The 20,239-nt window shown below is 40.7% G+C and overlaps 1 protein-coding gene across 3 annotated transcripts in view; it reads right to left on the bottom strand.

Annotated features, from left to right (window-relative positions):
* Positions 1-20,239, bottom strand: part of nrbf2b (nuclear receptor binding factor 2b) — a 29,228-nt gene continuing 8,989 nt past the window's right edge. For all 3 annotated transcript variants that reach the window (XM_072557940.1, XM_072557939.1, XM_072557941.1), the window contains 3 exons: positions 13,433-13,517; positions 5,644-5,684; positions 1-1,186 (listed from right to left, as the gene is read on the bottom strand). In XM_072557940.1, the coding sequence (XP_072414041.1) occupies positions 455-1,186; positions 5,644-5,684; positions 13,433-13,487 (828 nt within the window). In that variant the 5' untranslated portion in view covers positions 13,488-13,517 and the 3' untranslated portion in view covers positions 1-454. The remainder of the gene's footprint in view (positions 1,187-5,643; positions 5,685-13,432; positions 13,518-20,239) is intronic.

Here is a 20,239-nt window from a genome sequence, read left to right as displayed (position 1 = left end):
TTGCAAGGATTGTATTTTTATTTAATTATTCGATCTGCAAATCAAAGACCAACACTAATTGTACTCATTCATGCAGCAAAAAAAATAGTTCATATCACACAGGGTAATTCATTTATTCTGAAAGAAAACGATAAAAAAAGTATACAATGATGCACCCCTATTATTTCAATGTAAACTGATCGTTCAGAAATAAAAGTTGTTGATTTGGTTCCCTCATCATACAGTAGAAATACATATAACGTTCCTGATTGGCTTTGTAATTTGCATCACATTAAGAGTTCATTGAGTGGCACAGACTGATCCATGGAGTACCTGACTGTAAACAGTGCCCCAGGTCACACCAAACACATCTGGTGTTGATCTTGTATGTATAACAGGAACATTAACTGCTGTTTTGAGGCACTGTACCACTTGTTTGTTAACAAATTGTTTTGTTTTAATGCAAGTATGCTCCCTATAGTTTGTCCTTTGAGGTTTGCTTTTGGTTGTCCAATGGTTCTTTCAGATTACACACAACCTCCTCAGAAAGTTCTAAAGGGGGAAGATCGTCCAATGAAATGTTCTGAGTTGGCATTTCCAAAGGAGGAAGGTTGGGTATTGGAATGTCTTTCGCTTTTCCAGCGTTGGTAGCATTATCGGACGGTTGACTGATGCACCACAACTCGGATTTCACAAAGTCTGAATCCATATCTAATTCCTTCTCCAATGGCGATTTCTTAAGTCGCGCATTCTCTGCCTTTAGCAGCTTGTTCTCCTTCTTTAGTCTCTCATTCTCAGCTGTAAGTAGATCAACAAGTCTATTCAGTTCGGAAATTTTCATTTCTTGCTCCTCTATCCTTGTCTTGTCATCTTTAGGAGCTTTGTTCACTGCACAGGTCTTTGAAGGAACGTGCTTCTTCTCCAACAGAAAGAGAAGGGTATCCGGCTCCCGATCATAGGAGTTCCGAATTTGTTGCAGATATCCTTCCTGGTTAAGGCTACTCATTTCTGCACATGTGGGAAGTGTCTTCTGACCATCTGATTCATCTGAGAATGCTTTCAGTGGTAACTGGAGATCTATTTCCCTGTTTACTGCTACTGCTGGCTTTATCTGAGCCCTGAGCTTTTCGTCTTTCTTCCATCTCTCATGGATTAGACGCTGATGTTTGATGTGACTGTCTCTCTGCAGCTCCAGTGATAACAAGGCCTGCATATTCAGAAGAAAGCAATTCATTAGTCGGGAAATAGTCTCGAAGCAATGAGCATTTCAGCAAATATGAAAAAGGAACACAATGACATTGTAATAAAAACGGTGTTGGAGAAGCTCAGCCAGTCTATAGGGGGAGAAACAAAGTTAATGTAGAGTCCAATGACTCATTGGAGTGCTGAAGAGTAACTGGACTTGACTTATCAGCTCTGTGCCTCTCTCCACAAATGCTGCCAGATCTGCTGAGTTTCCCTATCACTTTGGATTTTCTTTCCCCCCAGATCTTCAGCAGTATTTTGCTTATACTACAACAGTACCATAATCTGGGTGTAAACATTCCAGGTTAGGAGTGCTGCTGGTTCCAATCACCTGCTCCAGTTGAATGAGTTCCACTAGCTTCCAGGTGGTACAACAAAGGGGACGGTGGTACTGAGTAGGAAATTCCAACACCTGTAGACGGTCATGGTGCTTCATGACTGACCATTCATCAAAACCAGAGATGCTAGTGATAAATCCATATCTAACCTGAAGCTATCTGGTTAGGGACAAACTAGCAAGAGGAAAATTCTCCTCCCAAGGGCCAAACTGGTATTCTCATTGACACAGTATTCCCAAAAGCATTGCAAAATGGGCTCAAAGCGTGGTGGCAAGGTGCTACATTGTCAAACTGCATTTTCAAAAGTGAGAAACATTCGTGAAGACCAAAGGTCAAATGCAGGGTAAAAACTTACCTTGTTCAGAAAAGTTCAACATTGGTCAAGTTTGAAAGGAGGAGGAAGATAGTGAATTACGGATAAGGATAAGGATAAGGATTTGGAGAGAGAGAATGGATGCTATATTTCAGGATTATTGAACTATTTTAGTCAGAGAAACTACTTAAGTACAGATGTTTTGAAAAAAAAAGTTTGCTTTAAATGAACTAGTTTCAAAGGACAGCTGAACTTGTGAATTCTAAGTCAGACAATGGTATAATCAGATGTTGATTTGGCCAGAGACTTGTATTAATTTATAAATGCACATTGCAGCAACTGGATTCGGACTCCGACCAGACCTATTGTTCTGTACCTAATACTGAAGTAAAGTGGTTTGTGGCTCAAACCAAACACACACAACCTTTACAATTATCTGAAGTTTAAAATGGAAGGAATCCGGCTTCAGAAAACATCCAAATGAAAAGAAAAAAAACAGGTCAAATGATCTGATCTGGAAAACTAGCAAAGCAGAAGTGAGGGACCACTCAATGGCAAAACATCCATCATTCCCTTGCATAGGTCAGTCCTGGATGGTGTGTTACACAATAGTGCAACAATCTACCAGTTTTAATCTTCTGTAACTTGATGGAAATACAGAACTTAAATAAAATCTTTGACACTCTCTATAATTGCCAACTTCTGTCCGAGACCTGTATCATATGGATTAAAAATAGATGCCATATCGAACTTTGCATCGTAAAAGTGTGCAAAAAAGGTACAACCATTGAAGAGTTACTTCACTGGTTAGTCTGTGTCAAGATTTCATTCTAATAAAGGAACACTACTTCCTGGACAGATCCTGTACATTAATTGCTCAAGTGTACTGCCACCATCAATTGTTAGGCTTACATTAGCAAGGATTCCTTAAGCCATAAACAAATATAAACTGTGAAGACAAGTCATTGGACTCGAAATATTAGCTGCTTCCCTCTTTGAAGATGCTGCCAGACCTGGTGAGTTTCTCCAGCATTCTCTATAAATAAACCTATCAGTTTTCGCCTGTGTCTCATCATGGTAAGATGATGTTACCAAATACAAAGATGATGTGCAATGCGGTGTTTATCAGAGCTTTGGATGATCGCAAATCTGGGCATGGGGGATTCACATGTACCAGACACAGGACAGACTGTATTTTTGCCATGTGCAGAATTACCCTCTGGAGCAGCAGGAAAATTCCATTCCGATGGAAAGGTTCTAACGCTTATCAGGGATCTACTAATGAGGCTTGTTTTGTAGCCCAGTTAGTTTTCTGGATGCTATGCACAAATTGATAAATTCAGAATGAAAGGAATCCACAATAGATTAACAAAACATTTTAAAAGCATTAGGTAGTCAGATGCATATTCCCTCAAAGACCCGTTAATTCAGACAGGTAACTGAAGGCACTGCTGTTTGGGACAGTGAACAATGTCCTAATGAAATTCTAAAGCTCTCACCATGAGGCTCAGAGACAACATTTCACAGGAATTTTCAGAAAGGCTGGGGTTAGAAATTGGTCATCTTTGTAGCCATTTCCCAGATTAAAAACATAGGTTTTACAACATTATACATTGTGCCTTCAAGATTTCTCAAAAAATGTGCCAGTGAACTAACCAGTTTCAAGTAATTTCAGATTTCAGAGCTGTTTACCTAAAATGGTTCCCGCACCAAGGAAAGGCCTAAGAAACAATTGCACTCTCCCAAGTGGAGTATATAGGGTTTTGTGCCTAACACATTTAGATTTGCAAAACAGTGATTGTCACCTGGCAAGAGACCAGTCAAAGGCAGTTTTAAATGACAACAACAACAGCCTGAAATATTGTTTCTGAAAACAATGACCACCAGTGGAGGGCCCGGTAGCTGAGTGAAATCAGTTTAAATTCTAGCCTGGTCTTGGGCCTTCTGGTTCAGGCATGGCTGCCTGTGCAGCATTGAACCTGGGCCCAAAATAACACCATCCCTCCCTTCCCCAGTTGGCATCTGCAGTATCTTCAAAATTCAAGGGAATTATGTAGATAACTGGATATACACACAATTAAACCAGATTCTCAATAGATTTGAAAACGAAATTTTTTTTAAAAAACAAAGATATTTCTAGTTCCAGCTTTTTCCAGGGAACACATCGCTTTCAGCCAGGACACATGCGGCAAACCACTCCCACACATTGTGCTATGCTGCTCTCCATAGAGCAGTTCCACAGAAGTTCCAGCCAACTTGGCTGCAGTGTTCATTCTTATAACAAGAGATTGATACAGAAGGCAATTTGAAAAAATTCAACCACCGCGTAAGAACAATACCAGAAGGATTCCAGTGTGATATTAAATACAATTCCCCACTGACCACCCGACTGTACAAGGCAGTGAAAGAAAGGAACTAAATGCGGCTGTGTCCCACTACCCTCTGGACATCCTGCTCCATGTCAGTGGGGTGGGAATCAGTTCCTTCAGGCACATGAAAACTCTCAGCTAGAAACTTACAATCCCATGGAGACATTATTCTCAAGCTGAAGTACAGCCAACACCGGTCACCCGGATTCAAGGCTGCATTTGACAGAATCTAGCAAAACTAGAATTAACAGGAATCAGGGGTTACGCTGGTCGGAGTCAGACCTGGCACATAGGAAGATGGGTGTGGTTGTGGATGGTCAGTCACCTCAGCTCCAAGACACCTCTGCAGGAGTTCCTCAGGCTAGTGTCCTGGGCCAAATTATCTTCAGCTGCTTCATCAATGACATTCCTTCTTTCATAAAGTCAGAAAGTGGGGATGTTCACTGATGACTGTGCAATGTTCAGTACTCTTTGCAACTCCTCAGATACTGAAGCAGTCCATGTTCAAATGCACAAGACCTGGACAATAACCAGGCTGGGGTTGACAAGTGGCAAGTAATATTTGCACCACACAAATGCCAGGCAATGACCCTCTCCAATAAGAGGCAATCTAGTTACCAAACCCTTGACATTCAATGGTGTTACAATCACTGAATCCTCCACTATCAATATCCTGGGGGTTACCATTGACTATAAGTTCAACTGGACTCACCATATAAACACTGAGACTACAAGAGTTGGTGACATGTTAGGAATATTACAGTAAGTAACTCACCTTCTGACTCCCCACAACTAGTCATAAGACTCTCCACTAGGCATAAGTCAACTCCACTCCAAGCTACTCACCATCCTCATTTGGTAATGTATCATTCCTTCAGTGCTGCTGGGTCAAAGTCCTGGAACATCCTTGCTAATGGCATTGTACAACATAACAGGCTACTAGAGACTGCAAATGGTTTAACAAGGCAACTTCACCACTATCAATGCAAGGCAACTAAGGACATGCAATAAATGCTGTCCCAGGCAGTGACATCCACGGCCTGCACATGAATAAAAACACAATATTAAACTCTTCTGTGATGTCCCTAAATCAAATCGGCTGGCACTGTCCATTATTTTGGCTCATACATAGGAAATGGTGGTATGTAGGAGAGAACGGTGAAGTGCCTGGGCAACTGCACTCCAGTGAACGTTGCTGCAGCAGAAAAGAAACCAGAACTGAGAAGGGAAAAGCACAGTTATTTCTGAAACTCCTTTAAACAGGAGAGATTGCACATTGGTACACTAATGATCACAAATGAAACTGGATCAGTATAGGGCAGGCCAAGTCTAGTAGTTACTTCCCTAAATTCAGTACTGAATAAACACATTGCAGAATGGCTCAGCTTTCGTTACAGACCTGTTCGGACTCTGTTAGCTTCATGGCTTTCTCAAGATGATCTAGGGGGAAAAGAAGAAATCTATGTGAGTGACACATCTTTATCAAGTGATTTGACCACACTTCACAAAGTACACTTTACAAACAGAGCTGACCAGAAAGAAAGATAAACAGGGATTTACAGCCAAAGGTAGGACTGTGCCACAGTTTCCCCCCAGCTAAATTGAACAATGTATTACATCTTAGAATTGTTTTTATCCAATAAACATCACTGACTCAAAAATGTGACTATGGAGCCTTTGTTCCACCCACATGCATGACATTCAGTAGAAAATATCTTAACTAACATACACACATATTACAGAAACACTTATAAAATTATTCACAACAATCAATAAACCCTCTCTCATGCACTGCTTTTCCTCTTATCATTTTACTAACAAAAAGATAGTAAAGTCCACTCAAACTATATAGTGAGGATTTCAATTGCATGACTCCAGGCAGCTTGTGGCTTACACTGGTCAATTACAAGGGTTTCAGAGCAAGTCACAAACCAAGAGAATGACCTTACAGTGCTTTATAAACATTTCCAGAATCCAGGAGAATGCTTCCCTGCTTGAACATAACTTAACATTGGCACTTTTAAATATGTTACGTTGTGAATTGGAGTTCACAGCTCAAATTATTGCCAATTTGGGGACAGCACCTTTTAAGCATGAGACCAACAAAAGGAACTGCTGGACCTGAACAAAAGATGAAAATACGAAAGTCTTTTAACTGTGTTAACGTTTGACTATGGCTTTTTTTAATTTCTGAAATACAGTTAGAATGAGCCACAGCACCATTTCTGCTTGAATCACTTGACCAAAAGCCAGACGCTGGTTATGAGATTACTACACTTGTTGGAAAGATTTATCAATGCTGTCAATCATAGCACGTTGTTAGTCATGTGCTTTTAATAGATTTAACTGAACCTTTATATTTTAATGTTATTTTTTAAACAGTGACACGCACCAAGATTCGTTCTAATCACTTGCGTCAGCATTCTAAACACAAAACACTTCCAGACAGCTCAGATATACATGTATATTTAAAAACATCATACTGTTAATTGGTTAAATACTATTGATACATTAAAGCTAGAGGTTTAAGCATGAGATAATACTGCGCTCATTAAAAATTAATTCTTCCAGCAAGGAACAATAGGATAAGGATAAACCACAGGAAGTTCTGTAGAACTACAAACCTGCAGGAATCTGCAGATTCAGAGTACTCGCCAGCTCATCCCAACGTGATGAAATATCCTACTGCACTTCAGTTTCTACAGATGCATGTGCAAGACTTCCTTTAATTTCCATATACTATTTGCCTCAACTGCACCCACTAATAGTTATTTATGACCCAAGTTCCTTCTAAGCTGCAACCTGAAAGCTCCCAATCAGGCACCAAATAAATTGGCCCTTCTTGAAGTTGCCACAGAAAATATCATTGGGGCTACACACCTAAACAAAACCATCCATGCCCTCCAACATGCACATCATTCACGCCTAGCTATGTTAAGTAGTTCCACCTATTTGTGGAACCATTCATCTTAGAAATGTAGAAAATTGGAGCAGTAATAGACCATTCAGCCCTTCAAACCTGTTCTACCATTCAATATGAACACAGCTGACCATCCAGCTCAGTACTCAGCTTTCTCCCCAGGTCCTCTGAACCTTTTAGCACTAAGAACTATATCTAACTCCTTCAAAACATTCAGAGCTTTGACCTCAACCTTCTGTGGCAAAGAATTCCACAGGCTCACCATTCACTGGGTGAAGAAATTTCTCCTTCTCTCGATCCCGAATGGCCTATCTTTACACAGTGACCTCGAGCTCTGGAGTCCCTGCTCATTGGGAATGTGTTTCCTGTCTTTACCCTGACTACTCCTACTGGAATTTTCTAGGTTTCTATTAAATACTTCCCTTACTCTACTAACCTCCAGTGAATACAATCCGAACTGATTGAATCTCGCTTCATATAACAGTCCTGTCAACACTGGAATCAGTCTAGTAAACTTTGTTGCACTTCCCCATAGCCAGAATGTCCTTCATCAAATAAAGAGTCTAAAACTGCAAACAGTGCTCCAGGGGTGATCGTACCAAGGCCCTGTCCAACTGCAGCAAACCATCCCTGCTCTAGTACTCCAATCCTCCTGCTGTGAAGGCCATCATAGCATTTGCCTTCCTCACTGCTCCACCTGCATGCTTACTTTCAGTGACTGGTGTCACTGGACACCCATGCCTCATTGCACCCTCTCCCTTTCCCAATCTATTGCCTTTCAGATCATAATTTGCCTTCCTGTTTTGCTGCAGTGAATAACCTCCCATTTATCCACATTATACTTTATCTGCCATTATTTACCTAGTCACTCAACTTGTCTAAATCATACTGAAACTCTGCATCCTCTTCTCAGTTCACCCTCTCACCCACTGTGTCATCTGCAAACTTGGAGGTATTATGCTTAGCTGCCTCATCTAAATCATTCATATATATTGCGAATAACTGGGGTCCAAGCACTGATCCCTGTGGTACCCCACCAGTCATTGGCTGCCACTCAGAAAATGACACTTCATTACTACTCTATTTCCTGTTTTCAAACCAGTTCTCTATCTTTGTCAGTAGACTAACCCTAATCCCATGTGCTTCAATTTTATATGCTCACCTATTGTGTGGGACCTTACTGAATACCTGCTGAAGGTCCAAGTAAACCACATCCAGTCTGGCTGGTCTTTAATTCCGTGTTATTTTCTCTGTGTCCTTTCTTAAGCAGTAGGGTTACATTAACCAATCCGTAGGAACACTTCAGTCTAAAGATTCTTGAAAGATGACCACTAATGCATCTATTATTTTTAGGGTCACTTTCTTAAGTATTCTGGGATGTATATTATTGGATCCTGGGGATTTATTGACCTTTAATCCCATCAATGACTATTTCCCTACAAAAAGTGATTTCCGTCAGTTCCTCCCTCTCACTAGACCCTGTGGTCCCCAACATTTTTGAGACATAGTGTGTCATCCTTTGTGCAGACAGAACCAAAATATGTATTTAATTAGTCTGCCATCTTTTTGTTCCCCATTATAACCTCTCCTGTTTCTGATTGACAGAGACCTTAATTTGTCTTCACCAATCTTTTTCACTTGACATACCCATAGAAGCATTTACAGTCAGTTTTACTCTTATACTCAATCGTCCCCTCTTAATCAATCCCTTTGCAAGTCTTTGCTGAAATCTAAACTATTCCCAATTCTCGGGTCTGCTGCTCATTTTAGCCAAATTATATTCTCCTTCCTTGAATCTAATACTATCCCTAATTTTGATTGTTGACCATGACAAAGCCACCTTTCCCATTTTATTTCTGTGTGAGATAGGAATGAACACCTGAATGATACAATTCCTCCATGCACTCTGAAATTATTTGCCATTATTTATCCACTGTCATACTCTTAGGTAACATTTATCATAAACAGCTCTTGCCGTATAATGTCATAGCTTCCTCTGTTTACATTCAGGACCTTAGTCTCAGAATCAACTATCAATTCTGTCATATGATCACTACTTCCTAAGGGCCTTCACACAGCCAGATTGCCAATTATTGCTTTCTCATTACACAATACTCAGTCTAGGATGGTCTGTCCTCTAACTGGTTCCTCAATGCATTTACCCAGAAAACCAACTCATACACACTCCAGGACACCTAATCTACATTAAAGTAATCCACAATTACAGCTGTACCTTTTATTGTTTGCAGGTCTAATTTCATGTTTAATGCCTTCCCCAACGTTACCACGACAGTTTAGTGGTCCATATACAATACCCCCTATTGTTTTCTGCCCTTTGGTGCTTCTAAACTCAATGAATTCAGATTCCATTTCACCAGAGACAATGTTCTCCCTCACTATTGTGTTAAGCTCCTCTTTAACAAGCAGTACTACCAAACCTCCTTCAGTCTTTTTCTATCCTTCCTAAAAAACTGAATACTTCTGGGTGATCCCTGGTCACCCTGCAGCCATATCACTATAATCCCACTAGACTGTATTCATTTATATCTATTCCTGTGACTAATTTATTCACTTCATTGCAAGTGCTCTATGCATTAAGACACAGTCTTAATTGTTGCTTTAATCTTTCTCGTCCTGTTCATATTATTTTACACTACAGTTTGAATTTTTTATGAGTTTTCTTCTTTTTGATACGCCTTTTGTTTTTGCCCTCGTTTCCTTCTCTGTCTTCCTGCATAGGTTCCCAACTTCCTTCCATTTTAGTTTAAACCCTGCCAAACTGCCTAGCAAAGACTCTTCAAGGACGTCATCGTCCAGGTATAACCCATCCAGTTCACACTGGTCCCACCTCTCCTAGAACTTCCTCCAATACTCAAAGAATCTGAAACCCTCCCCCTTGCACCATAACTACACCCACATACACGTAAGATGCTATTCTTACTCTGACTAGCATGTGGCACTGGTAGCAATCCTGAGATCAATTCCTTTGAGGTCCTAACTTTTTTTGAAAACAAAAACAGAAACTGCTCGAAAGCTCAGCAGGTCTGGCAGCATCAATGGAGAGAAATCAGAGTTAATGTTTTGGGTCGAGTGACCCTTCCTCAGAACAATAGTAGCTAGGAAAGTGTTGATTTATATGTATGCACACTTTGCTTAACTTGCTTCCTAACTCCTAAATTCTGCTTTTAGTATCTCATCCCTTTTCTTACCCATGAAGTTGGTGCCAATGTTTACCACAACAGCTGGCTGTTCACACTCCTATTCCAGAATGTCCTGCAGCTGCTCAGAGACATCTTTAACCCTGGCACCTAGGAATCAACATATCACTCTGGAGTCTTATTTACCACTTACAATTAAATCCCTAATACTTTAGACTTCCCATACTTATTCTTCCTCCAGCAGAGCCAACTGCGCTGCAAAGAATTCGGCTGCAATTACTTTCCTTTGAAGTGCCATTCCCCAAACTGTATCCAAAACAATGTACCTGCTGTTTCGGGGGAATTTCTGCACTGTCTGCCTGGTCCTCTTTCTCAGACTGGTCATTTAGCCTTCCCTGCCTGTGGGACTTTAGCCAGCGGAGTGACCACCTATCTATACATGCTAGCTAAGATATTGTCTGCCTGACTGATGCTGCATAGTGTCCTCGGCCATCGCTCCAGCTCTGAAACCTGGGCTTTTAAGAGCTGCGTTTTTTTAATTTTAAATTTTATTTAAATCCTTAGACTGCTCTTAAAATCAATTAACATTAATTACTGAAGGGCTCTTTTTACTGGACCTCTGCAATAATACCCTTACAACCTTTAAACCAAGCAAGTTAAAAATCAACTGCACTGCAGTTAAAAAAACTGGAGAAGCTTGTTATTCAAATCCTCACCTCATCTTGAGTTTATACTTTTCTATTTTCAGTCACAAGATGCTGCCAAAAGTCAAGAGGGAAAATGTGCTCAAAATCTAGTACATCAGCATTGAACATGTGACAAACTTGTTTAAGACTCATGATGAAGTATCAGAGAACGTTGAAGAGAGTTGTGCAGTTGATGTCATGTATACGAACTCTCAAATGATGTGATAAAATACTGTAATTCTGGTTAAAAAATGAAATCACAGGATTGATAGGTGAATAGCGGTGTGGATATGAAATTAGCTGAAGTACAAAAAGCCAAAGAATAGCGTAAACAGCTTTCTATAGATGGTAAGTCCCGCTGCAATGAGGTTGATATTACGACCCACTGCCGTCTATGATACATAAATACGGGGCAAAATTTCAAAACTTGCAAATAATAAATACAGGAAATTTAACAATTAGGTAGCAAACAGAAACCAGGAGGATAATTCCAAGAGTCTTTTTTCTCACCCAGCATTTTCGGTTTCTATTTCAAAAGGATGTGGACAGGCTAAAAAGCATCACTTCACATTTTTCAACATTAAATTTCATTTAGCCATTTCAGCAGCTTCATGACATCTGTTGTAAGAAGGATTCTGTCCCATTGCAGAACTGAATCGGTGTGATATTGAATACAATGCCTAAGAGGGTGGTGGAATCAGATTCAGGAGAAATTTTCAAAAGGGAATTGGAATAATGCTTGCAAAGGAGAAATTTATAGAGTTAGGAGATAAAGAGTAAACCAGTGGGATATCAGTGTCAAATATTAGTCATGAGCACAATGAGCTGTGTATGTATCTTTGCTGCATTGAAATTTGACTATTCCAATGCTCTGCTGGTTAGCGTCCCCTGATGTGCCCTACATAAACTCAAACTCATCAAAAATTGCAGGGAGGCAGAGTGGTAATGTCATTGGATTAGCAATTCAGAGGCTGAGGCTAACGGTCTGGGAACATGGGTTCAAATCACAACATGGCAGATGAAATTTGAATTAATGTGATTAACCACTTTTGACTGTCCTAAAAACCCATTTGATTTGATTCACTAATCCCCTTTAGGGAAGGAAATCTGACGTCCTTACCTGGTCTAGCTACATGTGACCCAAGACACACAGAAATGTGATTGACTCTTAAGTGCCGTCTGGTCTATTAGCAATGGGTAGTAATTGATGCCCTGTGCAGTAATTGATGGCCCCTACAGTGACATCTGCATCCCTTGAATGAATTCATAATTCTGTATCCTAACTGGCACCAAAACCCACTTACCCATCAGCTGTGTGCTCTCCCATCTCACAACCTCATGAATTTAAAATTCCCATCAGTTTGCAAATCCTTCCACAGCTTACAAAAACATAAGGAATAGAAGCTGGAATAAACTATTCAACTCCTCAAACATGCTCCACCCTTCCAACACAATCGCAGTCGCTCTTCAATCTAAACTTCACTTTTCTGCCTACTCTGGATGGGGTTACAGCCGGAGTGAAGGGACAACAGCTTAGAACTAAGATGAGGACGAATTCAGCCAGAGGGAGGTGACTCTGTGGAACTCACTGCCACAGAAAGCTGTGCAGGCCAAATCACTGAGTGTCTTTAAGACAGAGACAGATTTGTGATTAGTATGGGGATGAAAGGTTATGGGAAGAACACCAGAGAATAGGGTTGAGAAACATATCAGCGTGAATGACAGGTGGTGCAGACTCAATAGGCTGAATGGTCTAATTCTACTCTTATATATTATTGTCTTTTTTTTGTTCTAAAATTCTGTCTCAGTCTTAAGTATTTTCAATGACAGAACATCCACAACCCTCTGATCTTCTCACTTCAGACCTAATTAGTCAAACTTTTATCCTGGGTCTGTGCATCTACATACTCAACTTCTGGGGTCTCTTCCAGTGTTCTAACCCTGCAAACGCTTGCCCTTGTCCAATTCTGGTCTCTCGTGCAGCTCTGAAATTAATCTCTCCAACACATGCAGCAGTGTCTATTGGGAAAGCTCTGGATTTTTCCTGTTAAATCTCTGTCCTTCTCCTTCTTTAGGATACCCCTTAAACCTACAGCATATCTTTGACCAAGTCTGTCATCATCTCCACTTACATGGCTCAATGCCAAGTCATGTTTGATACCACTCCTGAGAAGCACCTTGGGACTCGTGCTAGATTAAAAGACATCACATAAACGGAAGTTACTGTTGTTAGATTTCTTAGTAGAAGTAACTAGAATGAGAATGAAAACCAGATCTGCAAAGTAAGGAGAAATCACAGGCTGTGAAATAGGATCAAATTATTACAAATACAATGAAAACTTGCATTTAAACAGTGAAAACTCCTCAGAGTGCCTGCTGGGGGAACTAGTATTTTGGTTTTATATGCTGAAAAGATTCACCAACCTGCAGCCTTCCCATGACAATCAATTGCTTCAGCATACCTTCCTGCTGCTAGCATACGCTCCGCCTTTCTGCTCTGCTGGTGAGCCTGAAAGAAACAATACTTCTAAGCAAAGGGTTGTTCCAAATCAAGTTCTACCATGATAGCTATTATTCTATTAGACAACAGCCTTGCAGCTGAATTGGGCCGTTTTCATTTATACTGTCAGAAACGACAGACACCTCCGAAACTGCACGACTCCTTAAGATATCCCACTTCCTCATTTATCAAAGGCTGAAGCAAGATTGGTCAGAATGTTCATGGTATAAAATGGATCATCACATGAACATCATGTCACATGTGCAATATCAATCACAAGTGTCGTATTTCCGGGTACAATGAACTGTTCAATCATAATTGCTGCTTTGTCACTACGTTGATCACGTAATTAATTAAAGCTGCCATTATCTATTGCATATTATGAGTGGTGATTACTCCCAAATATACACATGAAGCGGGTTGCAAAGTGTTCTGAAAGCAAATCTTTGCCAATATGCCACTATGCTTTGCACGACATCTCATCTGTAATTCCATCTATGATTCTAAACACCTGTGACAGCAATGAATATATTCCTCCCAATACAAATTATACTCGCAAAATAGCGTATAAAGCCTTGGATTAGAAATCACACAAGCCATAACTGCAACTGCACATTTCAAACTAAAATTGGTATCCAAATCAGAGGCTTAGACCATAAAATGTAGGTGCAGAAACAGGCCATTAGGCCAATTAGCCCTCTCTGGTTCAACGAGACAGCAGCTAATCTGATAGTCCTCAACTCCATAACCTCAATTCCCTTACTGTCTATTTTGGTCTTTAATATACTTAACAACCAAGCTTTGAAAGCATTCTGCAGTAAGGATTTCCACAGATTCACTACCTTCGTAAGATATCACTCCTCATCCATGTTAATGGGGTGACCGCTTGTTCTGAGATTAAGCAGTTTGATCTTAGAATCTCCCAAAATGAGGAAACAACTTCTACTTTGTCTAGTCCCCTAGGAACTTTATGTTTCCTCTCATTCTGTTGAGAGTTAGCCAATCCTCTACCCATGCTAGTACATTACTTGCAACACCATGGATTCATCTTATTTAGTAGTCTTACTTGCAGTCCTTTTCAAATGGCTTTTGGAATTTCAAGTATTACATCTACTGGTTCTTCCTTATGTATCTTGCTTTTTACCCCCTCAAAAGAACTCCAACAAGTTTGTCAGATATCATTTTCCCTTCATGAAGTCATGTTGATTCTGCATGGTCATCTTATCTATTTCTAAATGCTCCTTTATACATCCTTTATAACAGACTCTGAAATGTTCCCAATGAGAGGTGTTAAGCTAACTGGTCTATAGTTACCCATTTTTGTCTCCCTCACTGTTTGAATAAGAGAGTGTTAGATTGACAGTTCTCCAGAATCTAAGGATTCTTGGAAGATTACTAGCAGTGTACCTTCCACCGCTGTAGCTACTTCCTTTAAATTCCTAGTATACAACACATCACGTCCAGGGGACTTGTCATCCTTTAACCCCCATTCGCACTTTATCTCTCGAGATATCATGTTCATTTCCTCCCTCTTGATCACAACCTCTTCTGATTATTTAGCTTTTTTGAAATACTAATGTTGCCTCTACTGTAAAGGTTGATGCAAAGAAATTATTCAATTCTGCCATTTGTCTGGCTCCCCATTATTATTTTCCTGCATACTTTCTAAGAAGCCTATATTCACTTTGGCACTCTTATTTTTAGGTTTCTTAAATAAGTTCTTACTATCAGTTTTCGTATAACTTGTTTGTTTGTTCTAAGTTTACTTTCTCTTTCTTTTTGGGCATCCTTTGATTGAAATCTGTTTTTTTAAAAAAACACATGCCTGCACCTTATTAAGATTCACACTTCAAATAGCTAATAGAAAATAGATGTTAAAGTGAAAGCTGCAACAGAAGATGAAGGATGGGAAAAAATCGTGGCTACAAGAACTGCTCCTCCTTTGAGGTATTTTCAGTGCTGGAGGCGATTTTCTTGAATTCTAGGTGAAGTACTGCTTCATAAACTATTTCATGTCTTGAAACTTTGGAAAAATAAGATGCAAAATAACAGCACTTCACAAAGGAGAAAGACAGAGACAAAGCAGTGACCACATGGGAAGTGAATCAAAACGGAGAAGTAAACCTGCACAGCTGTCTGACCCAGCAGGGAACCTACACAGCTGACCGCCTCTGCTGGTTGGTTTCAAGTATTTCTGGGCATCAGAGTTGTGCTAAGAAAAATAAAGAAACAATGAAGTTGGAGAAACCTGTGTGGACGAGTTCACAGCAGGGGAGGAGCTGAATGGTTGGTTTGAAAGAGTAATTTTTTTTCCCCCTCTGTAAATCTACAATTGTGAGTAGAGTGGGTTCTTGCTCGAATATGTTTCTTGGATCTGTCTCTTGATTAAACATTAAAAATATAAAAAATAGGCACTAAGAGGGTAGCAATATCTGGATTACTCCTGGTGCCACGGGCTAGTGAGGGTAGGAATAGGAGGATGGAGCAGATGAATCCGTGGCTGAGGAGTTGGTGCAGGGGAGAAGGATTTTTGGATCATTGGAATCTCATCTGGGATAGAAATGACCTGAATAAAGAGGACGGATTGCAGCTGAATTGGAAGGGGACTAATGTATTAGCAGGGAGATTTGCTAGAGCTGCTAGAGAGTACTTAAACTAGTTAGGTGGTGAGGTGGAACCCAGATTAATGAGACTGGCGCAGCTGGGAAAAGGACCAAGTCAAACAATCAAGGCAGGCGGAACAATGCAGAGAATGAGGTAGGACTGATAAATTAAACTGCATTTGTTTCAATGCAAGAGGCTGAATAGGTATGGCAGATGAACTCAGGGCATGGTTGGGAACACTGGGATTGCGGTATCACAGTGATTACAGAGACGTGGTTCAGGGATGGACAGGACTGGCAGTTTAATGTTCCAGGGTATAGATGCTATAGGAAGGATAAAAAAAAGGTGGGGGGGGGGGTGCAAGTGATGCAAGGGAGTGGCATTTTTGATTAGGAATAACAAAGTTTTTTGAAGAAGGAATGAAGATGATTGATGAGGGCAGAGCAGTGGACATGACCTATACGAACTTCAAAAAGGCATTCAACAAGGTTCCTCATGGTAGTCTGGTCAGCAAGGTTAGAGCATACAGAATACAGGAAGAACTATTCATTTGGATACAGAACTTGCTCGTAGGTAGAAGACTGAGGGTTGCTTTTCAGACTGGAGGGCTGTGACCAGTGGTGTGCCACAAGGGTCGGTGCTTGGTCCACTACTTTTCCTCATTTATATAAATGATTTGGATGTGAACATAGGACATATAGTTAGTAAGTTTGCTGATTACACTAAAATTGGAGGTGTAATGAACAGTGAAGAAAGTTGCCTCAGAGTACAACGGGATCTTGATCAGTCGGGCCAATTGGCCAAGGAGTGGCAGATGGAGTTTAATTAAGATAAATGGGAGGTGTTGTGTTCTTGAAGGGCAAATCAGGTCAGAACTTATATACTTAATGGTTAGGTCCTGGGGAGTGTTGCTGAACAAAGACACCTTGGAATGCAGGTTCATAGTTCCTTGAAAGTAGAGTCGCAGGTAGATAGGATAGTGAAGGTGGTGTTTGGTATGCTTTCCTTTATTGGTCAGAGCATTGAGTTTAGGAGTTGGGAGGTCATGTTGCAGCTGTACAGGGCATTGGTTAGGCCACTAGTGGAATATTGCGTGCAATTCTGGTCTTCCTACAGGAAGGAAATTATGAAATGTGAAATTGTTCAAAAAGGATTTACAAGGATGATGGCAGATTTGGACGGTTTGAGCTATTAGGAGTGGCTGAATAGACTGGGGTTATTTTCCCTGGACCATCGGAAAGTGAGGGGTGACCTTATTGAGATTTATAAAATCATGAGGGGCATGGATAGGGTAAGTAGCAAAGGTCTTTTCTCTGGGGCGTAAGAGACCAAAACTAGAGGGCATAGGTTTAAGGTGAGAGGGGAAAGATTTAAGCGGAATCTGAGGGGCAACTTTTTCTACACCAAGTGCAGTGCATGTATGAACTGAGCTGCCAGAGGAAGTGGAGAAGGCTGGTACAATTAGAACATTTAAAAGGTATGTTGACAGGTATATGAATAGGAAGGGTTTAGAAAGATTTGGGCCAAATGCTGGAAAATGGACGAGATAGAACATAGAACAGGACAGCACAGTACAGGCCCTTCAGTTCTCGATGTTGTGTCAACCTTTTATTCTACTAAGATCAAACAAACGTACATATCCTTCATTTTAAAATCATCTATGTGCCTATCCAAGAGTTGCTTAAATGTCCCTAATGTATCTGACTCTATTACCACCACTGGCAATACATTCCACACACCCATCACTCCCTGTTTAAAACGCAACCTCTGACATTTCCAGTCAACATTTCTCCAATCACCTTAAACTTATGCCCCCTTATGACAGCCATTTCTGTCCTGGGAACAAGTCTCTGACTATCCACTCTATCTATGCCTCTCATCATCTTGTACACCTCTACACAGTCACCTCTCATCCTTCTTCACTCCAAAGAGAAAACCCTAGCTCCCTCAACTGTTCTTCATAAGACATGCCCTCCAGTCCAGGCAGCATCCTGGTAAATCTCCTCTGCACCCTCACTCGAGCTTCCACATCTTTCTTATAATGAGGTGACCAGAACTGAACACAATATTCCACATGTGGTCTCACCAAGGTTTTATAGAGCTGCAACAAAACCTTACAGCTCTTAAACTCAATCCCCCTGCTAATGAAAGCCAACACACCATATGCCTTCTTCACAACCCTATCAACTTGGGTGTCATCTTACAGGGATCTATGGACATGGATCACAAGATCCCTCTTTTCCTACACACAGCCACCTATCCTGCCTTTAACCCTGCATTCTGCATTCAAATTCGACATTCCAAAATGAATCACTTCTCACTTTTCCAGGTTGAACTCCGTCTGCCGCTTCTCAGCCCAGCTCTGTATCCTGAGCTCTTCAGCTCGAAAAGTCAACTCTCTGCCACTTATCAGCCCAGTTCTGCATCCTGTCAATGCCCCATTGCAACCTACAACAGCCCTCCACAACATCTACCACTCCAACAACCGTTGTCATCAGCAAATTCACTGATCCACCCTTCCACTTCCTCATCAAAAAGTCATTTACAAAAATTACAAAGAGCAGAGGTCCCAGAACAGATCCCTGCAGTACACCATTAGTTACTAAGCTCCAGGCTGAAAACTTTGTATCTACTACCACCCTGTGTCTTCTATGTGCCAGCCAATTCTGTATCCAGAGAGCCAGATTTCCCTATATCTCATGCCTCCTTACTTTCTGAATGAGCCTACCATGGGGAACCTTATCAAACGCCTTGCTAAAATCCATGTGCACCACATCTACTGCTCTATCATCATCAACATGTTTGTCACATCCTGCCCCTCACAAAGCCATGCTGACTATCTTTGATCAAACTATGGTTTTCCAACTAAAATAAATCCTGTCTCTTAGAATCCTCTTCAATACTTTGCCCACCACAGACATGAGACTGATTGGTCTGTAATTCCCAGAATTATCCCTATTCCCTTCTTGAACATTTGCCACCCTCCAATCAGCTGGCAGTACTACAGTAGACAATGAAGATGTAAAGATCAACGTCAAAGGCGCAGCAATCTCTTCCATCATTGCCTGTAGTAACTTTGGGTATATCAATTAAGGATATATGATTGGCATGCACAAGTTGGACCAAAGGGTCTGACAGCTCTATGACTCAGCGTCATGGGTGACTTGGTTCACCAACAATTCTCCTTTACCGAATCTTCATGTGAACCCAGAACCTTCGTGGGAAGATGGAAACACTCAAAAGATTAAAAATCACGTGAACAAAAATTCCAAAATGGTTTGAACATTTAAATGTTTAGAAATGGGGGAAGCAGTGGGGTGATAGTAATGACACTGGACCAGCAATCCAGAAGCTCAGGCTAATGTTCTGGATACACATGTTGAAATCCCACCATCATAGATGGTGAAACTTGAATTCAAGAAAATTAGGAATAAAAGCTAGCTTAACGTAACTGTGCAACCAATATTTAATTATTTTTAAAATCTATCTGGTTCATCAATACCCTCCAGGGAAGTGAATCTACGGTTCTTACCTGGTCTGGGTTACACGTAACTCCAGACCCAGAGCAACGTGGTTGATCTTTACTGCCCTCTGGGCAATTAGGAAAAGGCAATAAATGCTGACCTAGCCAACGATACTCCCATTCCATGAGTGAAAGAAAAGAAAACTCTAAGTACAAATTCGATAGATTAACAAGTGGCACACTATGTCCAATTATATCACAGATTGCTGAACTAGTTTTACTTTTCTGTGTGGGGTTTAACCATTCTTGAGCTGAAAATGTGTTGCTGGAAAAGCGCAGCAACACATTTCCAGCAACACATTTCCAGCTCTGATCTCTAGCATCTGCAGTCCTCACTTTCTCCTTAACCAATTCTTGAACCAATGTTTGGGTAAAAAAGATCACAACGTGTTATGGAAACCCAAGCCCACCTTCAAAAATTCAGCAAAACATCTCAGGAGAAGAGATTATCCTGAGGAGGATTTAAAAAGGGACCTAAGCTCCTTTCATGTTTGGATTGACCTGTCAGAGGAAATGATGGAGACTGGTACAATTACAACATTTAAAAGACATCTGGATGAGTATATGAATAGGAAGGGTTCAGAGGGATATGGGCTAAGTGCTG

Source organism: Chiloscyllium punctatum, chromosome 38 (assembly GCF_047496795.1).
Source record: "Chiloscyllium punctatum isolate Juve2018m chromosome 38, sChiPun1.3, whole genome shotgun sequence".
In the NCBI taxonomy this organism is placed as follows: domain Eukaryota; kingdom Metazoa; phylum Chordata; class Chondrichthyes; order Orectolobiformes; family Hemiscylliidae; genus Chiloscyllium; species Chiloscyllium punctatum.
This window is presented reverse-complemented; position numbering and strand designations above follow the sequence as displayed.